Source organism: Rhinolophus hipposideros (assembly GCF_964194185.1).
Source record: "Rhinolophus hipposideros genome assembly, chromosome: 5".
In the NCBI taxonomy this organism is placed as follows: Eukaryota; Metazoa; Chordata; class Mammalia; order Chiroptera; family Rhinolophidae; genus Rhinolophus; species Rhinolophus hipposideros.
The window spans coordinates 79,914,754-79,935,121 of NC_138051.1; the positions used below are offsets into that span (position 1 = coordinate 79,914,754).

The 20,368-nt window shown below is 41.9% G+C and overlaps 1 protein-coding gene across 3 annotated transcripts in view; it reads left to right on the top strand.

The window, feature by feature from the left end:
* The first annotated feature begins 1,803 nt into the window (after positions 1 to 1,803).
* The window catches only part of GPATCH2L (G-patch domain containing 2 like), a 49,665-nt gene continuing 31,100 nt past the window's right edge, over positions 1,804 to 20,368 (top strand). For all 3 annotated transcript variants that reach the window (XM_081048621.1, XM_081048623.1, XM_081048622.1), the window contains exons 1-4: positions 1,804 to 1,925; positions 4,093 to 4,764; positions 15,635 to 15,699; positions 20,189 to 20,365. In XM_081048621.1, coding sequence (XP_080904747.1) covers positions 4,103 to 4,764; positions 15,635 to 15,699; positions 20,189 to 20,365 — 904 coding nt within the window. In that variant the 5' untranslated portion in view covers positions 1,804 to 1,925; positions 4,093 to 4,102. The remainder of the gene's footprint in view (positions 1,926 to 4,092; positions 4,765 to 15,634; positions 15,700 to 20,188; positions 20,366 to 20,368) is intronic.

A 20,368-nucleotide genomic window follows, 5' to 3' on the forward strand; every position in this document is an offset into this window, starting at 1 on the left:
CGGCAACCTTGTGGTTGAGCCATTCGGGAGCTCAGTGGCAGCTCAGCTCAAGGTGCTGTGTTCCATCTTAGTTGCAGGGGGTGGAGCCCACCATCCCTTGTGGGAGTTGAGGAGTTGAACCAACAACCTTGTGGTTGAGAGCCCACTGGCCCATGTGGGAATCGAACCGGCAGCCTTCGGAGTTAGGAGCACGGAGCTCTAACCGCCTGAGCCACCTGGCCGGCCCCCATACTCTACACTTTTAGAATAACAGTTTTATTGAAGTATAACAGTCATGCAGAAATGTACACAATCAGAAATTGATGACACTTTATGTCCTTAAATATTCTCCCACATCATTTTTAAAAGGCCACAAGGTATTCCATCTCATAGCTGTACCATAATTTAGATGACTAACTACTCTTGCAAGATTTCTGGCTTTTTTCTAGTCTTCTCACCTCTCCCTCCACAATGCTGCAAAGATGGATTTACCCGTATTTAACATTTTTGTGCCCATTTCCAATTTTTCTTAGAATAATATTCCTAGAGGCTGAATTTCTGGGTCAAAAGGCATGTGCATTAAAAAAAAAAGCTTTTAATTTTAGAATTGTTTTAGGTTTACAGAAAATTACAAAGGCACTTCAAACAGTTCCTATAGTTTCTCCATTAACAGCTAGTTTCCCCATCCACACCTAGTTTCTCCATTAACATCTCACATTAATATAGCACATTTGTCACAATTAAGGAACCAAAACGGAGATGTGATGAGTCACGAAAGTTCATACTTGATCCAGATTTCCTTCCTTCTTTCCTTCCCTCCTTCCTTCTCTCTCTCTCTTTTTCTAATGTCCTTTTTGCCGTTCTGGTATCCCATTTAGGATACACCTTTACATTTAGTTGTCATGTTGCCTTAGGCGCCCCTGAGCTGCGGCAGACCTTCCCTGTCTTTGATGACCTTGACAATTTTGAGGAATACTGGTCAGGCCTTCTGTAGAACGTCCCTCCATCGCGGTCTGCCCGATTTTCTTCTTACGATTAGACCGGGGTGATGGGGTTTGGAAAGCCAAGAGATAAAATACCAGTCTCACCGTATCGGGTGCACACACTGCCAACATGATTAATCGCTGTGGATGTTAACCTTGATCTCCTGGCAGAGGTGGTGTGTGCCTAGTGTCTCTCCTACAAAGCTCCTCGTGTCCCCCTCTTCCTGGACTCGGCGACAGGGAGGCACCCTGCGCAGCCCACATTGAAGAAGTGGGGCGTTAAGCGTCGGGGTGGGGCATCTACGTAAGTTTCCTGGAATTCTTGTGCTTTACCGGGTTAGCTCTTCTCCTTGATTAATTCATTCCTATCGTTAACGTATAGCAGTATGAACTCATGGATATGTCACTTATACTTGGGAGTTAGAAACCAATAGTACTCCTTTGTGGCTCAAGCCACGTGTACTTTCCATACTCTGAGTAACCCATGGAGTAAAGCCGCCCCGCCAAAGGTTACACCGACTCTGATGGTGCAAGCGCGGATCCATCACCCCTCCGTTTCACACCCTTTATCAAAGTAGGTCAGCAAACAAGGGCGAGGCCGACGCCCGCGCCTAGCGCCCCATTTCCTGACGCCCCTCCCCAAAGAAGATGAGGCCAGCGATGGGGGGGGTTCCTCCCCGGACGGGCTCCTCACCCCCGCCTCGCCGGGGCCATCACCGCCACCGCTCGCAGCGCATTGTCTGGTCTCCGGGTTTCCCCACGGTCCCGCCCCCACAGGACGGAAGTTGGCCGCGCCGCGGACCGGAAGCGCTGGACGGGGCGGGCTCTCTCGCGCAGGCAGCTCCTCCCACTCCGCCCTGCCCCACCCCTCCGGCCTATACCGGAAATGAGGTCAGAGGGGGAACCCCGGCGGGGAGACTCGGCCAAAAAAGCGGAGGCCGGTGGAGGGACCTGCGGCAGCTGGTGAGGGGGAAATGTGGGTTGAGGGGGTCAGGGTCCGAGGGGCCGGCGCCAGTGGGGCTTCGGGCTCCTGGCCGCGGCTGAGTGGCCACAGGCTTCCTGGGACCTCGGCGGCCAGCGGGAGGGGCGAGGATGGTGGGGCCTTGCTTTTCAGGGCCCATCTCCTCCGTCCCAGGGGATGGGGGTCGGGCCGTTTCCGGGGCGACAGTCACCTCTTCTTTCCTCTTTATGGCTCTTGTTGGGCCGAGGACCCCGGGAGGTTTTGGTGTCCAGAGCCACGGTCGCCCTAGCCTTCGGGGGCGGGCCGGGGCGTTGGTGTGTCCTTGGCAACACGCTTTTTTGTCACGTGTGTGGCCAGGTGGCAACCCCTGCACGGCGAGGGACTCGCTGTGTCGCAGTTTCTGTCCTAGACGAGCTGACCCCCCCCGCCCCCCCCGTGATCGCGAACGAGAAGTCGTCTCCTGCCGTTCCTTCCCCCTCCGCCCCCAGCCCGGCCTCCCGCTCCGACCCTGCGCCCGCTCCTCATTTCTCCCAATGTCCCCCTCCTCGGCGCGGCTCAGACGGCCTTGCCTCCCCAGGAGTGCTTGGCTGTGCCCGGGGGGCCTCTTGGACGGAGCGGCCCACTCGAGTGGTGTGGGACCTGCAGGGTTCTTCGGTCACTTGCAGCCTTGGAGGCAGGAGACTCTGCTCGGGCATTCGACTCCCAGGTGTTTGGTGACTCGGTTACACGTTCGAGTTTGGACGGTTCTGCCTCAGTTTTTAAAGCAGTTCTTTATGGGGGAAGTCGATTTAGACATGCTGTTCCCCGTTGTTTATCTACTTGGGTCTTCGGGACAGTTGTCTCCCAAACCCCAGTCATGGCGTTTTAAACGACTTACTGCTTAAAGGGACGTGGTCATTTTATGTGTGGCTGTTGACACTTGGAGAAGTTCTGTTGGGTTGGTAGTTTTGGAACTAGCTGTCCCCATTGCTCCCACCATTGTGGCAGAGGAGCCAAGCCAGCTGTTTTCCTGCCTTTGAGTTCGTTGGCAGGGGGACAGCGTGAAAATAGCTTTTAGAAAGTTTTTCGCAAAATGGAAACTGCACGAACGGAAATAATGGTCTGAGAGTGGCGCCATGCAGTTTTAAGTTCTAATTATGGTCTAGAAATACTTGGGGCTTAACAAGGGCTAGGGAAAAGTGCTAATTTAATATGTATTTAATTAGGTGTTTTACAGATTACATTAGACATTTCCTTTTATAAAGGGTATTTTGAAAATTGCTCTTATACTTTCATCCCTTGGAATGTTTGCCTCTGAAATGACCCTGACAAGAATGAATAGAAAAATAGGAAATTTTGGAAAGCAGTTAGCTAGAAATCTTAGGGACTCCACTCATCCCTGTAATTTCAATCTCAGTTATATCCTGTTTATGTGTGATTGTCTAGCACTACAGCACATAATTAGGACGATCACTTAATTTATTTTCTGAAGGATGGGGAGAGGAGTTTAAAAGTTGCTAATTATTAAGCAAATACATGCCATACTCTATAAGGATTTTACCTGGTATCTTCCAGGTGGTTGTTGGGACCAGAATAGGCGTAAACTTAGTATCTTTTTTCCATTCAGAGGACAAACCTAGGTCACTACAAATTCTTGGATCACTGAAACTGCAAGCAGCCGTCCTTAAAGTGTGTCATTAGGTTGTCTTTCTGTTCCCTTCCACAAGCATTCGTATTAGTAACCCCTGGCGGTAAAACAGTCCTTCATCCATGGTTTTGAAGTTGTGTGTTTTTCTGCGTCTGTCTAATGAGACGTTCTCTAGTCTTTCTGGATCTCATCGTCAGGTAATTTAGTGACAAGTTTAATTAGCGGAAAAGGGGAAAGATTTATTTCCCTGAGTTTGCTTGTTTTTGCTGATATCTCAGTTCTCATTTGGAGAATGTTTGGTTTTTTTGTGCTTAAAAACATGTTGACTTCAGGCATTTAACAAGGGCCAAACACCCATTTTCAGTGCCAAAATGAGCATGAATGGTAGGAACAGGTTCTAAGTGTAGCCGGATGGAAGGTGAGTTTATTTTGTATAGTTCCGGCGGGCTCTGCAATGCCGTGATCTATTTTAAAAAAACTACTCTAAAACAACAGGTCCTGTTCAGGCTCTCTTTTCCTCTTTTTGAACTTCCTTTTGGCAGATGTGGCCTCATGGATGAGCTGGTCCATGACTTAACCTCAGCCTTGGAGCAGACGTCTGAACAGAATAAGCTTGGCGAGCTGTGGGAGGACATGGCCTTGAGCCCTCGGCAGCAGAGGCGGCAGCTTCGCAAACGGAGAGGCAGGAAGCGCCGTTCGGACTTCACTCACCTGGCAGAGCATACCTGCTGCTACAGTGAGGCCTCTGAGTCCAGTCTGGATGAGGCCATTAAGGACTGTCGAGAAATGGCCCCCGTCACCAATTTTAGTGACTCTGATGACACCATGGTAGCCAAACGGCACCCAGCTCTCAACACCGTTGTTAAGAGTAAGCAACATTCTTGGCATGAGTCCGACTCCTTTACGGAAAATGCTCCTTGTCGACCACTCAGGCGCCGGCGGAAGGTGAAGCGAGTGACATCAGAGGTGGCCGCCAGCCTTCAGCAGAAGCTCAAGGTGTCAGATTGGAGCTATGAGAGAGGGTGTAGGTTCAAATCTGCTAAGAAGCAGCGTCTGTCACGCTGGAAGGAGAACACTCCCTGGACCTCGTCTGGCCACGGATTGTGTGAATCAGCAGAAAATAGGACTTTCCTCAGCAAAACAGGAAGGAAAGAAAGGATGGCGTGTGAAGCAGATGAACAAAAACAGGCCTCTGATGAGAACATGTCAGAATGGTGAGATCTCCCTTAACTAAGTCAAAGATTTGCCTCGTTAATTTACCCAAAGTACAAATCCACGGTCTTGACGAGTTCACCTTGCTTTCAAACCTGCCACTGTGACACTGACTTCATAGCCCTCCTTTAACCCGTCAGCCAGTATTTGCCTTTAGCTTTTTAAAGAACATTCATGATTCTGTAGAATTTTATTTTAAAAACAGTTTGCTGTTATTTATGCCATGTGGTTCATACATAGGTATTGTTCTTTAGAACCAGGGACTCAGCAGAGGCTGGTTTTGTGTGTGTGTGTGTGTGTGTGTGTGTGTGTACATGCTGGTGCCAGGTACGTGGGATTTTTCAATGTTCCTAGGAAACCGCTTTTACCCATTAAAAATCATGGGGGTTTCAGATACTTCTGGTTTATTATTCTGTTCTCTGCTACTTACAGTTTGACTGTATTGAGTTCGTTTTTTATGGCTGACATTCAAGTTGTTTGAACACATGGTAGGCGTTGATTGTGACAGTACTGAGTCCCATTAGTCTTATGCCAAATGTCATCGAGCCAGGAAAATTTGTCTCTAACGGCTGTATGTTTAAAATGTCAGTATAGTTTTTATTTTTTACATCTCAGAGAGATAGTCCTGGGAACATTGAAACTCCCCAGCGTGATGCTTTATTATTATTATTATTATTATTATTATTATTGTGTGATATCTGTTTCTCAGTGGGGCTGCTGTTGGTGTTTTGGATGGGACAATTCTTTGGGGTGAGGGACTGTCCCATGCCTTGCGGGATATTTGGCATCTACGTTGTTCCCACCCCCTCGCAGTGTCCAATGAAATGCCTCCATGTGTGCCCGGTAGGTGGATTGAGTAGTCCCAGTGGGGCACCATTGTATTCTGTTGTTAATATTAGTTAGCATTTACGTGGCACTAACTGTGTGCCAGACACTGTACTCTTGTGCGTAACACATATTCTTAATGTTCACGCCCCTCCTGTATGGTAGGTACCACTGTTTGTATTTTAGGGAAGAGGAAATGGAGGTTAAGAGTGGTCAGATTCTTTGCTCAAGGTCACCCAGGGCCGAAACAGGGAATTAAACCTGATTCCAAAGTTAATACTTAACCACCATTTTCCCTGCCCTTTGACTTTGTCCCAGTGGAGAACCATTGTATTCTGTTATTGTTAATATTGGCATTTACGTGCCACTGTATTTTTTCCCCCTCCTCATGCCATTTTTAATGAAATAATAAGTGCTCAGCCAACTTGAGCCTTTTATAGTATTGAAGCTCTCAACTGAGGAGTTAGTTTGTTTCAATATTGAGCATACATAGCAAATACTCGTCTTCCAGTTGAGAATAGCTATTTTAAAAATAGCTTTCTGGGATGGTTGCTTGCATCTATTTCTTCCCTAGAGTTTCTTGTTGAACTATGACATAATTGTGTGTGTGAGAGACTGTTAACTCTGTCTACTCCAAGATAACAGCCCGAGTGTGGTTCCAGATGCAGAGCCTGTAATCTAGCAGTGAGGCACTTCAGTATTTCCGGTTCCTTCTTACCACAGACACATCTACTGCACACTATAGACAGGTTGTGATACTATACTTTGTAGGGATCTGAGAGCCTGCAAAAATTGAAGTAGGCAGCAATAATTATGAATTCGTACTCTTTTCAGGTCGAGGAGACCTTGTTTCCCCGTTTGGGCTATCTCTTCTGGTTCCTGACTTTAGTTTTCTCCCAGAAATGTGGGTGCCAAAGTCCTTGTAGTTATGAGGGAGTTGGTGGGCTAATAGCAGAAATAGAATGAGAAACATTTTTCTTCAGCATCTAATTATTTAGGAGTCTTAAATTCTCCTTGACTTACGTTGATTCATCTGTAGTTACGAACACGTGCTTTATATTTTACCCCCTAAATCTACTCTATGGGGAAATAGGATGATTCTTTGTTTTTTAACTGCGTATTATGTTTAGACTCTTAACAGTAAAGTGGAACTAAAAGTCTGCCCTCAAATATTAAGCACACCTTACACACAGGAATAGTATTAGTGTGTATAAGTAGATAATAGTTTATGATTTGGATATTATACTGTCTTGTGAGTTGTTGATTCTGTCAAAATTTTCCTACTTTTTTTCTGCATTAAAAGACATACTTTCAAGTATCCTCTTGGTTCCTCTCATAAATCTGCTTGGATGTGCCAGTTTATTCACATAAAGATCAAAGTGTAGAACTTTATCCGTGATATTGAGGGTTGTCAGAGTATACTTGTATATGATCCAACTTGTGAAATTATTAGGATGAAACCGATCATTAAGCTTAGCTTAGCCTAGTCAATGGCTAGATAGGATGCTTTTAAAAGCGTGTATTAGGTGTTTTAGGTTCGAAAATGTATGTCTCAATCAGAGCTTTATTTCTAATTTCCTTCAATTTACTCTGCTAACTAAACACGGATTAGTTTTAAGCTTAACCGGTAATTCTTTTTGCTTTTCTTTCTGTTCTTCCTTCAGTTCTACACCAATCAGTCCCTCAAGAGTTGTAAGGAACTAAAAGTAGTTATGATGTAATAGTTTTCTTATGCCTGCAAAAAGATCAGTTACTATTTTAATATTTTTCAGTGCTTGTGTGTTCCATTCTAAAATGGAACAGTTTTGTAAAATTACTTTTTGCTGATCTTGATTCAAATTGCCCATATAACAGCTATTACTGAGGTGGTTTATGAGCTAATTTTGCTCAATTCTTCACTAACATATCATTCATTTGTTCCCTTTGAATATAGTTTAGCTTCTGTTCTTTCCTAAGTGAATTTGTTTGGTGATGCCTGAAGTTGCAGCCAGGAGCCTTTCCTAAGGTGATGTATTAGAGGCCGACCTTACAGGAAAGAAAATATTCCCTTCTCTTGGAAGGCAAGTGACAGAGACAGAGTGCTAAACCTTCCCCCTCCTTCTACAGCCCGAGCTGACCTTCCGCGGCCCCTTGGTGCCTCTTGTTTTCTTATTTTTATAGAAAATCAATATCCCTTCTGACACAAACAATAGCTCAGAAGCAAGAATAAATGGGAGAAAGCTGAGATCTCTGTCCATCAGCTCTCACTTTAACTCCCCCAAACTCTTTAATTATGAGTGTGCTTTGCTCCAGGTGTTTGTGACAGTGAAATTGCTAAATGAGGACCATTTTAACCAAAGATTGGGTCATCAATAACACTCTATAGCAGTAGCTTGTCGGATCAATAGCATTCATTATTTCATGGTTAGGGTAAGTAGCCTCCTTTGCAAGTGGAGGTCATTAATCAGGAGTTACTGGAGCTGTGGAAAAGAGTATCTGTGGTAGGTTGAAGTTGTTCTGTTTTCTGTTCTGCAAACAGGGATGCTGACCAAGAGTATCTGTGCCATTCATTGTTTCACATGGTACCATTGCATTTGAGAGTATGGAATAGCTCGCATAGTGTGTGTATTCAGATTTCATCCAACTTTGCTAGTACATCCTTAGGCATAGCTGAAAAGGACAGCTTGGGAGGTGGGTTTGATACTATTGTATTTGAGGATCTGTCTCTTCAAAGAAATGTTAGGATTATTTTGTGTGGCTCCAGAGGAAGGAACTAAGACTCATCGAGAGTGTAGAGAGCTAAGTGCTGCCTCAGTATAAAATATAACATTCTAAAAATGTTATACACAGAACTCCATAAAAATGAAGTGAATTGTTTCATCAGGTAATGAGTTCTAGATGCCTGGAGGCATTCAAGCCTGCGCATGGTGAGTACTTCCTGAGTTATTGTCAAGTTGGGGAGGTTGAACTGAATGACCTCTAAGGGCCCGTGCCACACTGAGATTCTGTAATTCTTTTAAGTCACAACCTCCTTCCCATCAATTTAACCTCGTTTTTTACAAAGCACCTATCTGATAAGCAGCCTCCACTGCCCACTAAAATACTTAGGAAGGCATAAAACATGACAAATGCACATCAGCAGAAACTAGGATTTACAGTCGACCTATTGCCAAGGTTTCCCCAAACTACAAGGCTGGTAGAACTGCGCTGGAGAGTGCCGTCGGAAGCCTGCGTCAGCAGTGCTGAGCCCGCCCTGACGGGGGACAGCGAGGCCCTGCATTGGTTGTCGGCCCGTGGGGCCGAAATGCGGGGTCCATTTCATTCAGGAAAGTGGGCAGCTGCAGTTTGAGCCAGAGTGTTGTTCCATCCCTTACTACCCAGTCAGTTTTTGTTTGGAGGCTGTAACTCCCAGAATACACTTGGACAGCATATCTTAGTGTTTTCTGTGGGTGTATTTGTGTTTGGGCGTAGGAGGCAGTCACAGCATATTGAGTCCTAGGAAACAGAGTCTCCAAGAATGAAGTTTATAGTTGGCATGGCCAGAGAAGGAAAGAGCACTCAAAGTAGAGCATTCTGGAAATGGTAGTGTTTTATATACCTTCATTTAGTATAGACCCCTGGAGTGGGGTCAGAATCAGGTGGTGAGGGTTAGAAGAGTCTGTCTCAGTCCAGCATAGCTATATGAGATGAAAGCCTACCAGCGGCACTGGGAATTAGTCTAGGGGCTCTCTACATCCTCTTGGCCAGTTGTGAGAACAACATGTTACCGATAGCCCCGGGAATGGAGAATAGGACCGAGGGGAATTTACACACCCTTTCTGTTGGCAAATACCAGATTCTAGTAAATCAGTCCTTAATAAGAGCCTTTGAACAAGTTCTGCAGAGTAAGGGAAAGGAAACACTATCCTGAAAGTTCAGAGGAAGAACTAATCTTTGAAAATGATTGCCAGTGGAAACCAGGGGAACATGTTAGAAAATCTTCATTAGATGCAAGAAGATATAATCACTTTGGAGTAGGAGCAGTAAGTTATAAGGACAGAAAGATGGCTATTTGAAAACCCAGTGGTATGGGAGGAAAAATTGCAGGGAAATTTGAAATGTAATTGCAATGTTAAAATGAAGGACAATTTATTCTGCAGAACATTGAGTTCATGATGCGCAAAACTTCGGAAGCCCTCCCAAAAATGCAGAGAGAGGAGATAAAAATGAGAGAGAAGGTGATAGACGTGGGGGACAGAGAATAGAGACCCAGTCTGCAAGTATGTACGTATTCCCAAGGAAGGAACCAAAGTGTTGGAATGCACGAATGATTTAAAAATATTACTGAAGAGAAAAGATGTTCCTGGGTTGAAAAAATTAAGTATAAAGATTGAAAGGGAAACCTAATCAAAAGAGACCTCTACCTATCTTGGCAATATTTTCGCATTCTGCTTTGGTGGTCGGGGTGGAACAGATACAAAGAAGAATCTTAAAAGGGATGAAAAAATAAGGCTGGCATTCATCCCTATCGTACTAAATGTGACGAGCTACATTTTCCTAGAGGGTTTTGGGAGGTGGGGAGGGGGAAGATTGCTCTACTCTCCCCTTGTCCCCTGAATTTTATGTACAATGAAGATAGATTTCATATGGAAAGGCAGCACAAAGACATTCTCAGATTTGCAGGTCTCAGAATGTATGCCCTTTAAGAATTTACTCTGAAAAGACATTTCATGTAACCAAAGATGAATCACTATTAGCACTAAGAAAAGGTAAGTCTTAAAAGGATGGATGGACTTCTCTAAGGCACAGCCCCCAGCTCAATAGCAGAGTCCCAGGAAAATCATTATCTCTGCAAAGTATATCTGATTGCAGTGGCCGTGCTAATGAACCTGTGAAACTGGAGAGGTGGCTGCCTTCGTGGTACCATCTGAATGAAACTGAAAAACTCCTTCAGTATACTTTCTCATAATTTATTATGGGAATAATTTTGCAGTCGATGTGAGATACTTCTCTGAAAAACCTCTCACTCAGTCTGATTACATGTGGTTACAAATGTACCACCTCGATCCAGGAAAAAGACGATCCAGGAAAAAGACGGGGGGTGGGGGGGCGGCGGGGGGGCAGTGATGTCTTTGGGCTGTGGGTCTAGGGGTGACATTTTTTCTTTGTTTTTCTGAATTCTAAGACAATTTTAAACTTTTATTAACTGCATCATTATTTAATAAAAGATTGAAATGAAAACCCCTTATTTTTTAGCATGCTGATGTAAGCCATAAATTCTATCCTGCTTTTTATTTTAATTTTTATCCTCCTGTTTATTTTAAAATCAGATGTAAAAGACACATCTTATTTGAGCTATTTGGTTAATCTTAAATGAGTAAGCAACTCAGGTGGTAATGTATTGATACCAGCTTTTGATTATAGAGGATCAACTAATTCTGTACCTCCATATTTTAATTGAGACAGGTCTAAACTACTCTCATTCAGTTCTACATATACAGTCTTCTGTGTTTAGGGATATGAAAGAACTACCTCAGGTCAGAGGACAAGCTGTGTTGTTTTCCTCCTAATAGTGGGTATTTAGAGAATTTAGGGAATTTAGAGAAAGTTTTCATAATAAAATGTTGGGAGAGGAAAGCCTCTAGAACTGCTGGTTAGGTTGACTTTCTTTACACTTAGTTATTTCAGTTGGATGTGGTTCTGTTGCTTTTCTAACAATATTACAGTAATTAGTTAATACAATTGGTCCAAAATCCAGGCTTTAATTTTTGTCTTCTTTAACATGGTGGCTATGCTGCTGAATTAAGTGTGGGAACATGTTTTAGTGAAAACCATTATAGAGAAGTGTGATGTACTTTTACTACTTTTACTCACATACGAATATTTTTGAGACACTTTTCTGGCTCCTGAAAGGGATGGTTTCCTTAGTGTTATAAGGTTACATTCTAGGCACCATCCCTTATTTTGCATTATGTTCTTCATGGGGAAGCATTCTTCTCTCAACCTTTTCATACCCTTCTCCCATAGTCTAGACTAAGTTTTTAATAAATTTTATACATTTAAATTGTGGTTTACATGTTTCTTTTTTAGTTTTAGTGTTGGTTATAGTAGTGTCGAGTACATAGCAAATACTTAATAAATGCTTACTAAGTGATTGAGTGGAAGTTTAGGAGAAATGAGGGAGGGAAGCTGGGAATCCTTCCTCTTCCTGTTGGAGACTTTATTGGCTCAATTTGGGACTGAATTTTTTTTGAATGATGTATGAATTATTTGCAGAGTTAATACATTTCTGCTCTAAAATATTTTAGAAATATTCTAGGAAGATTTTTATATGCAAGCTATTTATGGATGAGAATCATATAAAAACAGGGAGTACAGAACAGCTCCCCAGGCAAAGACAGGAGGCATTGATACGTCTAGGAGTTGCTGCCATTTTAACACAAGACAAGATTTCATTACCTGCTATCTTTTTATGAAGATTAATAAAGACTGGGTTTTTGTCTTCCTGACTAAGCTCCAGAGGATCTCAAGTGGAGTGGACACTAGAGGTAGGGTCACATATTTTTCTTATAAAAATGAAGAACAGAGCTTTTTTTCCTTGCCTAGTAAAAAGGCCCATGGCAAAAAAATAATAAATTTGAAGGAATAGGAAAAATTCGTGGAAGCCTGTCATCTTTTTAGCTTTTTGACCCTGTGATTTGCAAAAGTGCTAAAAGAAAATTGTCTTTATTGAAAGATAAGACCTTATTTTTAAAAGAATAGTAAATATTCTGTTTAATTAGATAAATTAACATTTTATAGTTGACTAAATCATTATTGAAATCCCGCTAATCTGATTTTCTTTTTAAATCATAATCTCAGAGCCAGGTGTGAAGGCTGCAGGACTGGACAACTTTGGCTTGTAACTTGGAAGGAGAAATATTTGCTTCGTGTTTATGGCTAGCACTGTATTTTTCCATGCTTTATCATAGTGTTTATGTGCAACCATGTCATGAAGTTCCTGTTTTGTTCCTCCCCAGTAAATTATGCTAACAATTTCTTACGTATGATTAGATTTCTACAATGCAAGTTCTTCTGGAGAAATAAATAGAATTAGCAGATGTAATCAGATGAAATTGTCATTTCCAAATACTGGTAGAATGATGATACTTCTACGTAATAAGTGTTTTATAAGACATAAATTATTTTCTCAGTGAAGCAAATACATACCTTCCTTGGTCATAATCTTAAAATCCTGGTGATAGTTCTGTGACATCATTGCTGTACTCTAATTAATTATACGAGGTGTGATCAAAATATACAGTGAATATTTAAAAAAATTATGACAGTAAAAGACACATTGCTATTAATCTCCCTCAAAGTACTCCCCCTTGCTTTGAACACACTTATGTATCGTTCTTGCCACTTTCCGAAGCAGTTTTGGAAGTCCTCTTCCGTGAGTGTCTTTACTTCATCCTCCATCATGACAATGCTCCGTGTCACACACACATCGTTTCTGGTATATGGACATTTCTGTCAAAACATTACAGTGTGTCCTCATCCACCTTGTTCACCGGATCTGGCACCGTGCGACTTCTGGCTCTTCCCCAAAGTCAAAATGACCACGAAAGGTAAACGTTTTGAATTGATTCAGGGCATTGAGCAGCCACGACAGTGCAACTGAAGACATTCACGAAAGAGGACTTCAGAACTGCTTCAGAAAGTGGCAAGAACAATGGGATACGTGTCTTTGAAGCGATGGGGTGTACTTTGAGGGGTATTAATGGCAATTGTCTTTTACTGTAATAATTCTTTTAAAAAATTTAAACATTCACCGTGTTTGTTGATCACACCTTGTATATAGAAAATACATAGAAGAGATTAGTGCAAGCTCTTTCAGGAACAGTGAATCTCCTTAAACACTGTTGACAAAAATAGAATATGTGCAGTGACAGGAAGGTTTTAGGTTACCAACACCTTTTTTGATCCAGCAGATTTCTCTGAGCTTGTCCCCTTTACTTATATGAGGAGAGAATGTAATCCATGCAAAAAAGGATCCAGAAAGCACCAGAACTTGTAGTGCTTACCAGTGACTGGAAATAAATGGGGAAAATAATTGACAGAGTTTATAATAAAGCAACAGTTGTCATTTTTTAATTGGAAATACTCAGAGGGGATCATAAATATTGTAGAGTAGAACCTGTAGGACATCTAGAGCAGGGGTCAGCAAACTTCCTCTGTGAAGAGCCAGGTAGTAAATATTTTAGGGCTTTGTGGGCTGTATGTTCTCTCTTGCAACCACTCGACTTTGCAGTTGTGGTGTGAAAGAAGATACAGATGGTATAAAAATGAAAGAGTGTGGCTGTCTTTCAAAAACTTTATTTATTGACACTGAAATTTGAATATCCACGTGTCACAAAATATTCTTTTGATTTCCCCCCCCCCCCATCGATTTAAAATGGAACAAAAATCATGTTTAACTCAGGCTATGCAAAAATAGGTGACTGGCTATTGTTTGTTGAGCCCTACCTAAATTAGTTAGTGTTAACTTCTAACCAGTAAAAATTACCACACAATGGTGCAGTAGAATTTCTGTTCCATGGCCTAATGTGCTATCTAAGCCCTTCTTCATCTCAAGAGGAGTTAAACAGTATAACATTTGCTTTATCTTTAAGGAAAGATGAGAATGATAAAGTAGTAAGTAATATGAGAGGATGTGTAGTAACTCAGTGGTGTTAGACCAGATAGTCTTAGAAATTTGCTAAAAATACTAAAACAAAACCATTAAGTTCAGGAGGTACGGTTCTTTGAACTCAGAAGTTGGAAGAATGCAGTACTTGGTGACCTGTCTTCTGGATTTAACTGCAGAGCTCTTTGAAGATTCTAAATGCAACAGAATCCAGTGGTATAGTTTTGTACATTTCTACAATGACACCTGTGAATGTTCCCGTTTGTAAGTGCAGAAGACAATACAGTGAAATAACCTTTAAAGAAATTGGGTGTATTTTATTGGCTCTTGCTGTAACAAGTCTCTTGGATCTATTCAGAGACAAGCTTAAGTGAGGAAAGCATTTCTACCTAATTTAACCAGCATTTATAGGATTTAATGTTGGCAAGGTATTTGAAAATGTGGCAAAGTATAAAATATTTTCAGATTTTTGATCCAGAAATGTAGACTAGGTGTTTGCTAAGCCTCTTCCTTATGCAGCATGGTGAGAATGTTTCTTGCTTTGGTTGCTTCTATCATCTAGAGCAGGTGAAAAACAAATTGACCAGCTTGGAACGAGGCATCCCAATGAAAGAAACAGCTAATAATGTAAAGAATAGAGAAATTTTTCTTTGAACCAGATAAATCAAATTTGATGAAGATTAAGTGAAAGAACTGCAGTCTCAGAAGAGGCAGAATCCATTGTTAGCAGTAGCTCAGAAAATGAAGCTTACTGGACAAAATTTTATGGGGCAAAAGTTTTATTTCAGTGAGTTCAAATGGAGTTTATTTTTATGGTTTTATATTAAATCTTAATTTCCTTTTCAAAAATGAATTTTGTTATATTCACTTGGTATCAAGGAAGACATTAAATTTAGAAAATAAAACTTGCATACTGACACTTTTTTTCCTGTTCATGAATTTTTGTTTGCTGCTTTATGAATGGAAAAATTTGAGAGATGCTAGATGTCTTAAAGTTGGATAGCTTCATTTGAGACTGATAGTTGACAATATTTAAAAATAAAACTCGTTGATAAATTTGTAAATTTGTGTTGTTTAATGTACCAAGCCAGGTTGAGATTACTTCTATGAGCCTTAAATAACTTTCTACTGCCAAACTAACACAATGACTTTAGATGTTTTAAGAGTGCTTTGAAATATAAATGAAAGTTTTTGAATTCTCCTCTTACATTTCTTTTATCTTGGAGGGAAAATAAACTTTCCCCTATGACTTAGCCATGAAATTTACATTTCTCATTGGCTAGTGAAATTAGGGAAACTTGGGATCTTCTCATTTGAAGACCAAGAGAAGAATGGACAGTGCTTTATTTTTGTTTCTAACTGGAACTGATGTGTGCTCACGTTTTACTCTTTTTTTGTTTGTTTGTTTTGTTTTTTTTCAGTGAAACGAGCAGTGTGTGTAGCAGCAGTGACACAGGGCTCTTCACAAATGATGAAGGCCGGCAAGGTAATGTGGATCCCAGCTTCAGGAAGTCGGTTCAGTGTTTCCGGGATGGTTGTGATGATTATAGGAGTGGCTCACTACAAATATGATGGTTGTCTCTGGCAGTGGTTCTCCACTTCAGAGCGTATACCAGCCGGCTGGGAACTGCTACCACTGCACATTTCTGAGCTCCTGGACATCAACCAGGTCCCGAGCTGGCCGCTGGAATCTGCATGTTTCACAAGCACCTGTGGGGATTTTTATGCAGGTAGTTCAGACTTGGAGAGTCACTGATCCAGGGGGTTCTAGTGTCAAGGATGGGACTTTGGGAAGTTGCTTTGTATTAGCACCAAAAAAAAAAAAAAATCTTTATGTATGAATTACTCTCTTTTTTGGAGGTTAAGACCTTCTTATTTTTACATAGGGAGAACTTATTTTATTTATAAATGATCCCAGCATTCTGGATAAATATATTATAGAAAACATCTTTCTAAAGTTAAAACTCCTGAAGTTTAGCATAGAGTCCTGGGAATAAGGCTGGTGTATGTTAATTATCAGTTCTTTAGTTTTACTACCTAAACAGGAATTTGAAACTTTGTTCTTGTCCTGTGTACTTTCTCAGGGCCACACCAATTACGTACCAGTAAGAATTTCATGTAGCTCCTTTGGACTGTAGTTTTCTTGCTTTAAATAAAGGATTTGTAGAGCTCAAAAGTCCCTGATCCCATGATTTTTCTCCCAGGGGTAAGTGATTGACGGACAGAGTCATGGTGGCTACCTGTCTAGGTTGATTCAATAGGCTCCCTAGTAACTCCGGATCCTGGGACGGTGAGACCCAGGATCCAAGGCCTGATTTTGGAGAGAGACCATGGGGAGGGTGTCTCGGCCATGCCTCAGAGTTGTGGGCCTGAATGGAGTTGTTGAGCTTCCTGCTACATAGAGGTTGGGAGTACATATCTATCCCTTTCTGATTCTGAGGGAGCTTGGGGTCATTAGAGGTTGTGTGTGTATGTGCTCCCAGGTAGGCTCTAGCCAGGGTCTAGATTCTCTTACCTCATAGCAGGCAAGTCTGGTTGTCTTTCCATGAATGAACTGGTGCATACTGTTCAGAATGATAATATTTGCTCTTTTTCTTTGCTTTTACTACAGTACTATGAAGTGTCATGGTGGACCTCTTAAAGGTTATGAGGCATAATTCTACAGAGGTGTAAGAAAGTGTGGACCTGTTACAACAGATTACTTTTGGGCCTTTGGAAAACCTTTCCAGTGATAAGGAATCCTTGGTTTCCTTGGAAGATTGTGGAATATTCTATAGCCCCAGCTTTCCTCTTTGTGTCTCTCTCCAATTCATATATTCTGCTGATATTTTAGATGCTTAGAGGGCTCCGCACAAAGCCGTGTTGTTTCCTGCTACCACATCTCTTTGTCTGTGCTGGCCTCTGCCTGAAATCCCATCCTCTTCTTTCCCGGAGTGCCAGGGCATATCTATGGACAACATCTGGTCATATCCAGGTCTTATCTATGGATGACATCAGTGGGTTTTCTTGCCCTCGATTTCTTATTGGGTTTGGCCAGTGGTAGGCACCAGCAGAAGAACAGAGGGAGGGAGGGGAGGGAGATTGGGTGTAATAGTCACTTTCAATTATGATAATACTGTTGAACAACCCCAAATTGTCAGTGGTTTACCACATTTATTTCTTGCTGTGGGGCTAGGGCTTAGCTGTGATGCAGCTGATCTGGGCTCAGCTGGTGTCCCACCTTCTACTCAGTGTATCCTATTCTGGGTACTAGGCTAAAGGAGCAGTGGCTATATGTGGCATGGGTGTCTCATGGCGGAGGACAAGAATGCCAAGTGACCAAGCCAAACCCTGCATGAATATTTAAAGCTTTGACTTGGACCACATCTGCTAATGTCCTACTACCTGAGGCAAGTCGTATGACTAAGCTCAGTGGGATAAGGAATTGTGCTCTGTGGAATCCCACGGCCACAGGCATGGATGTCGCCTTCTGCTGCACCCATGTTATAGAGGTAGCAAAGAGGTGGAAACAGTAATGCAGTCCCCATGTTGGATTACAGCTCTCCCTGGCTCCCTTTCTGTGGGACTGCTGCTTGGCTGTGGCTGCGTCCCTCTGCCGAAGGCCGCCACTCCAGTTGGGCAGCCTTTGATAACTGCAGTTCTTACTCTGGGCTCTCATAACCATTCTTTCCCCTTGCCACGTCACATCTAGTAATGGTGAAGACCCCCTCTGTGCTGGCTCCAGGCTGCTTCACCATCCCTTATTGGTTTCTTAATACTGTCTACATTTTGTAAATAGTTGCTCATTAAAGTCTTAGTTATTCCATGTTAATGTGCACGTGTTTCCTAAAGGAATTCTGACTGATAACTCCGTGTGGGCATCGTCTCCTCCAGCTCTTACTCTTTTCTTTCCCTGTACTTAATGCTTTCTTATCGTTTAACCATATTACATTATTTGTAGATGTGTGTCTTCTCTGTTGAAGCTATGAAAGGCAGGAATTTTTTTTTAATTTTTTATTTTTTGTAATCACAATAAGTAGCACATTGGCTGGCCTATAGTGAGCTATTAATAAATGATTATTGGGAAGCCCAGTTAAGGGGGAAATTCTCCTTTTTCCCCCTCAAACAGAACTGCACATAGAACCTCAAATAATGAAATAGCTAAACCTATTTTGGTTAAAGCAAGATCCCAAAGGAGCAGGACATCAGTAGCCTGATCCACTCAGCCTCTTCCTTATTCTCTGGCATCACTCTTTTGAGGAGCTCCTGCATCAGGCATCCTAGTGAGTGAATTCACGTTGAAGACTACTGGTCTGGATGACCTCACAAAGTTCCTTGTGGTTCAGCGAGTCCCTTTTCATATTATCAGAAATCTTGAGTGAATGCTTGAGAACCAAAAAATATTCCGGTATAGTTTGCCATTTGTCCTCAGAATACATGATCTAGCTAAATATATTGCTTTAATAAATGGCCTAAGGGATGCTTGTGAATAAGAAAGGAATTCATATATTGAAGCACAGAGAAACTAATCGTTGTTAATTCTAATGCCTATCTTTAATTCATCTATGTGCGTGGTTTGATGAGATGCTTTTAGAGTAGGGGTTCTCAGATTGTCCCCAGACCAGTTCAGTATCACTAGGGAACTTGCTAGAAATGCAGATGTTTGGTTCTGCCCAGACCAGAAGCAGAAACTCTGGGGGGAGAGCCCAGCAGTCTGTGTTTCCCAGCCCTCCTTGTCCTTCTGATCCACACGAAAGGGTGCGAACCACTGTTTCCGAGAAACAGTTCTCAGTGGTGTGTTTTCATAAGGGAACACTTTGAGTAACTTCTTTAGTGGCAATATCTGCTGCTATTCACCAGTGTACAGCTTTCATTTCTCCTTTTAGTGATGTCCACGGTTATTATTAGTAGTAAGAGGTATTATTATCCCGGGTGTTAGTAGCCCGTGAATCTTGGTGGTATTGGCACGTCCTGAGCAGCTTCCTTGGGATCCAGTGTACACTAGAGAATACAAGAATGCATTATGAATTCTTTAGGTATTCTTGTAATCATTTTCTGCATCCTTGCTATTTTGAAAGGGAGGGTGGGTGGCAGACCTAAAGTTATCTGTCTTTCTGTCTTCCTCTTTGTTGGCAGGAATAAACTCTTGGAAACTGAAGTGTTACCACTGTAGCCAATAGAAAGGAGTCTGAATCGAGAGTATGGATATGTGGGTCTAGTCTTGACTTTGTCATTACTGAAGAGTATGGCCTTGGGCAAATGGTATAACTTCTTGACAAGCCTTGGGGGAATATATTATTTGTCTCTGTGGTTATTTTTTTCCTGGTAGCTTGGATTGCTAATGTCAAGATGATTTTCTGTTCCATTAATGAGGTACCAAGGAAAAAACGAGGTTATGGGTATACATTCTTTATTCACCTGTTATGAGAAATGCAAATATAGCAAGAAATCCCTCAGAAAAAGCTAGTTTTAAATTGAGAAATATTTGTGGGCTTTGAATCCCCAAGTTCATTTATACTGTTGAGAAGGGTACATGGAAGGCAGTTTATTTTCGTGGTAAAGGATTTGGAATGAGTCAGGCTTTGAGTTCAGATCCTAGCTCATCATTTACTACCTTGACCTGCACTTCTTTGGCCTTTAGTTGCTGCATTTGTAAGTTGGAGTTTGTAAGGTTTGGAAGAGATAACATATTTACAGATTTTTAGCATGGATCCTGGTGGGTGGTAAAGGCTTAGTAGCTTAGTAAATGGTAGCTTTATTAGTTTTTACTGTTAAAAACAGTCCAGCATCACACAGTATGACATTTATGTGCAACTAGTTTGATATCCCAGTTTTCATTATAATATGGATCAAGAAGAAGGTTCAAAATAATTTTTTGTACATTGACCTTAGTTGAAAAGCATAATTAAACTGATAGCACGAGAAGTCGTCCTCCTATTTGGTTTTCGATACAGCATGTTAAAATTCCAGCTTATGAAACAATATCTTTACTTTAGGGGACGATGAGCAGAGTGATTGGTTCTATGAAGGAGAATGTGTTCCAGGATTCACTGTCCCAAATCTCCTGCCCAAGTGGGCTCCTGATCATTGCTCTGAAGTAGAAAGAATGGATTCTGGACTGGATAAACTTTCAGATTCCACATTCCTTTTACCTTCTCGACCAGCTCAACGAGGTG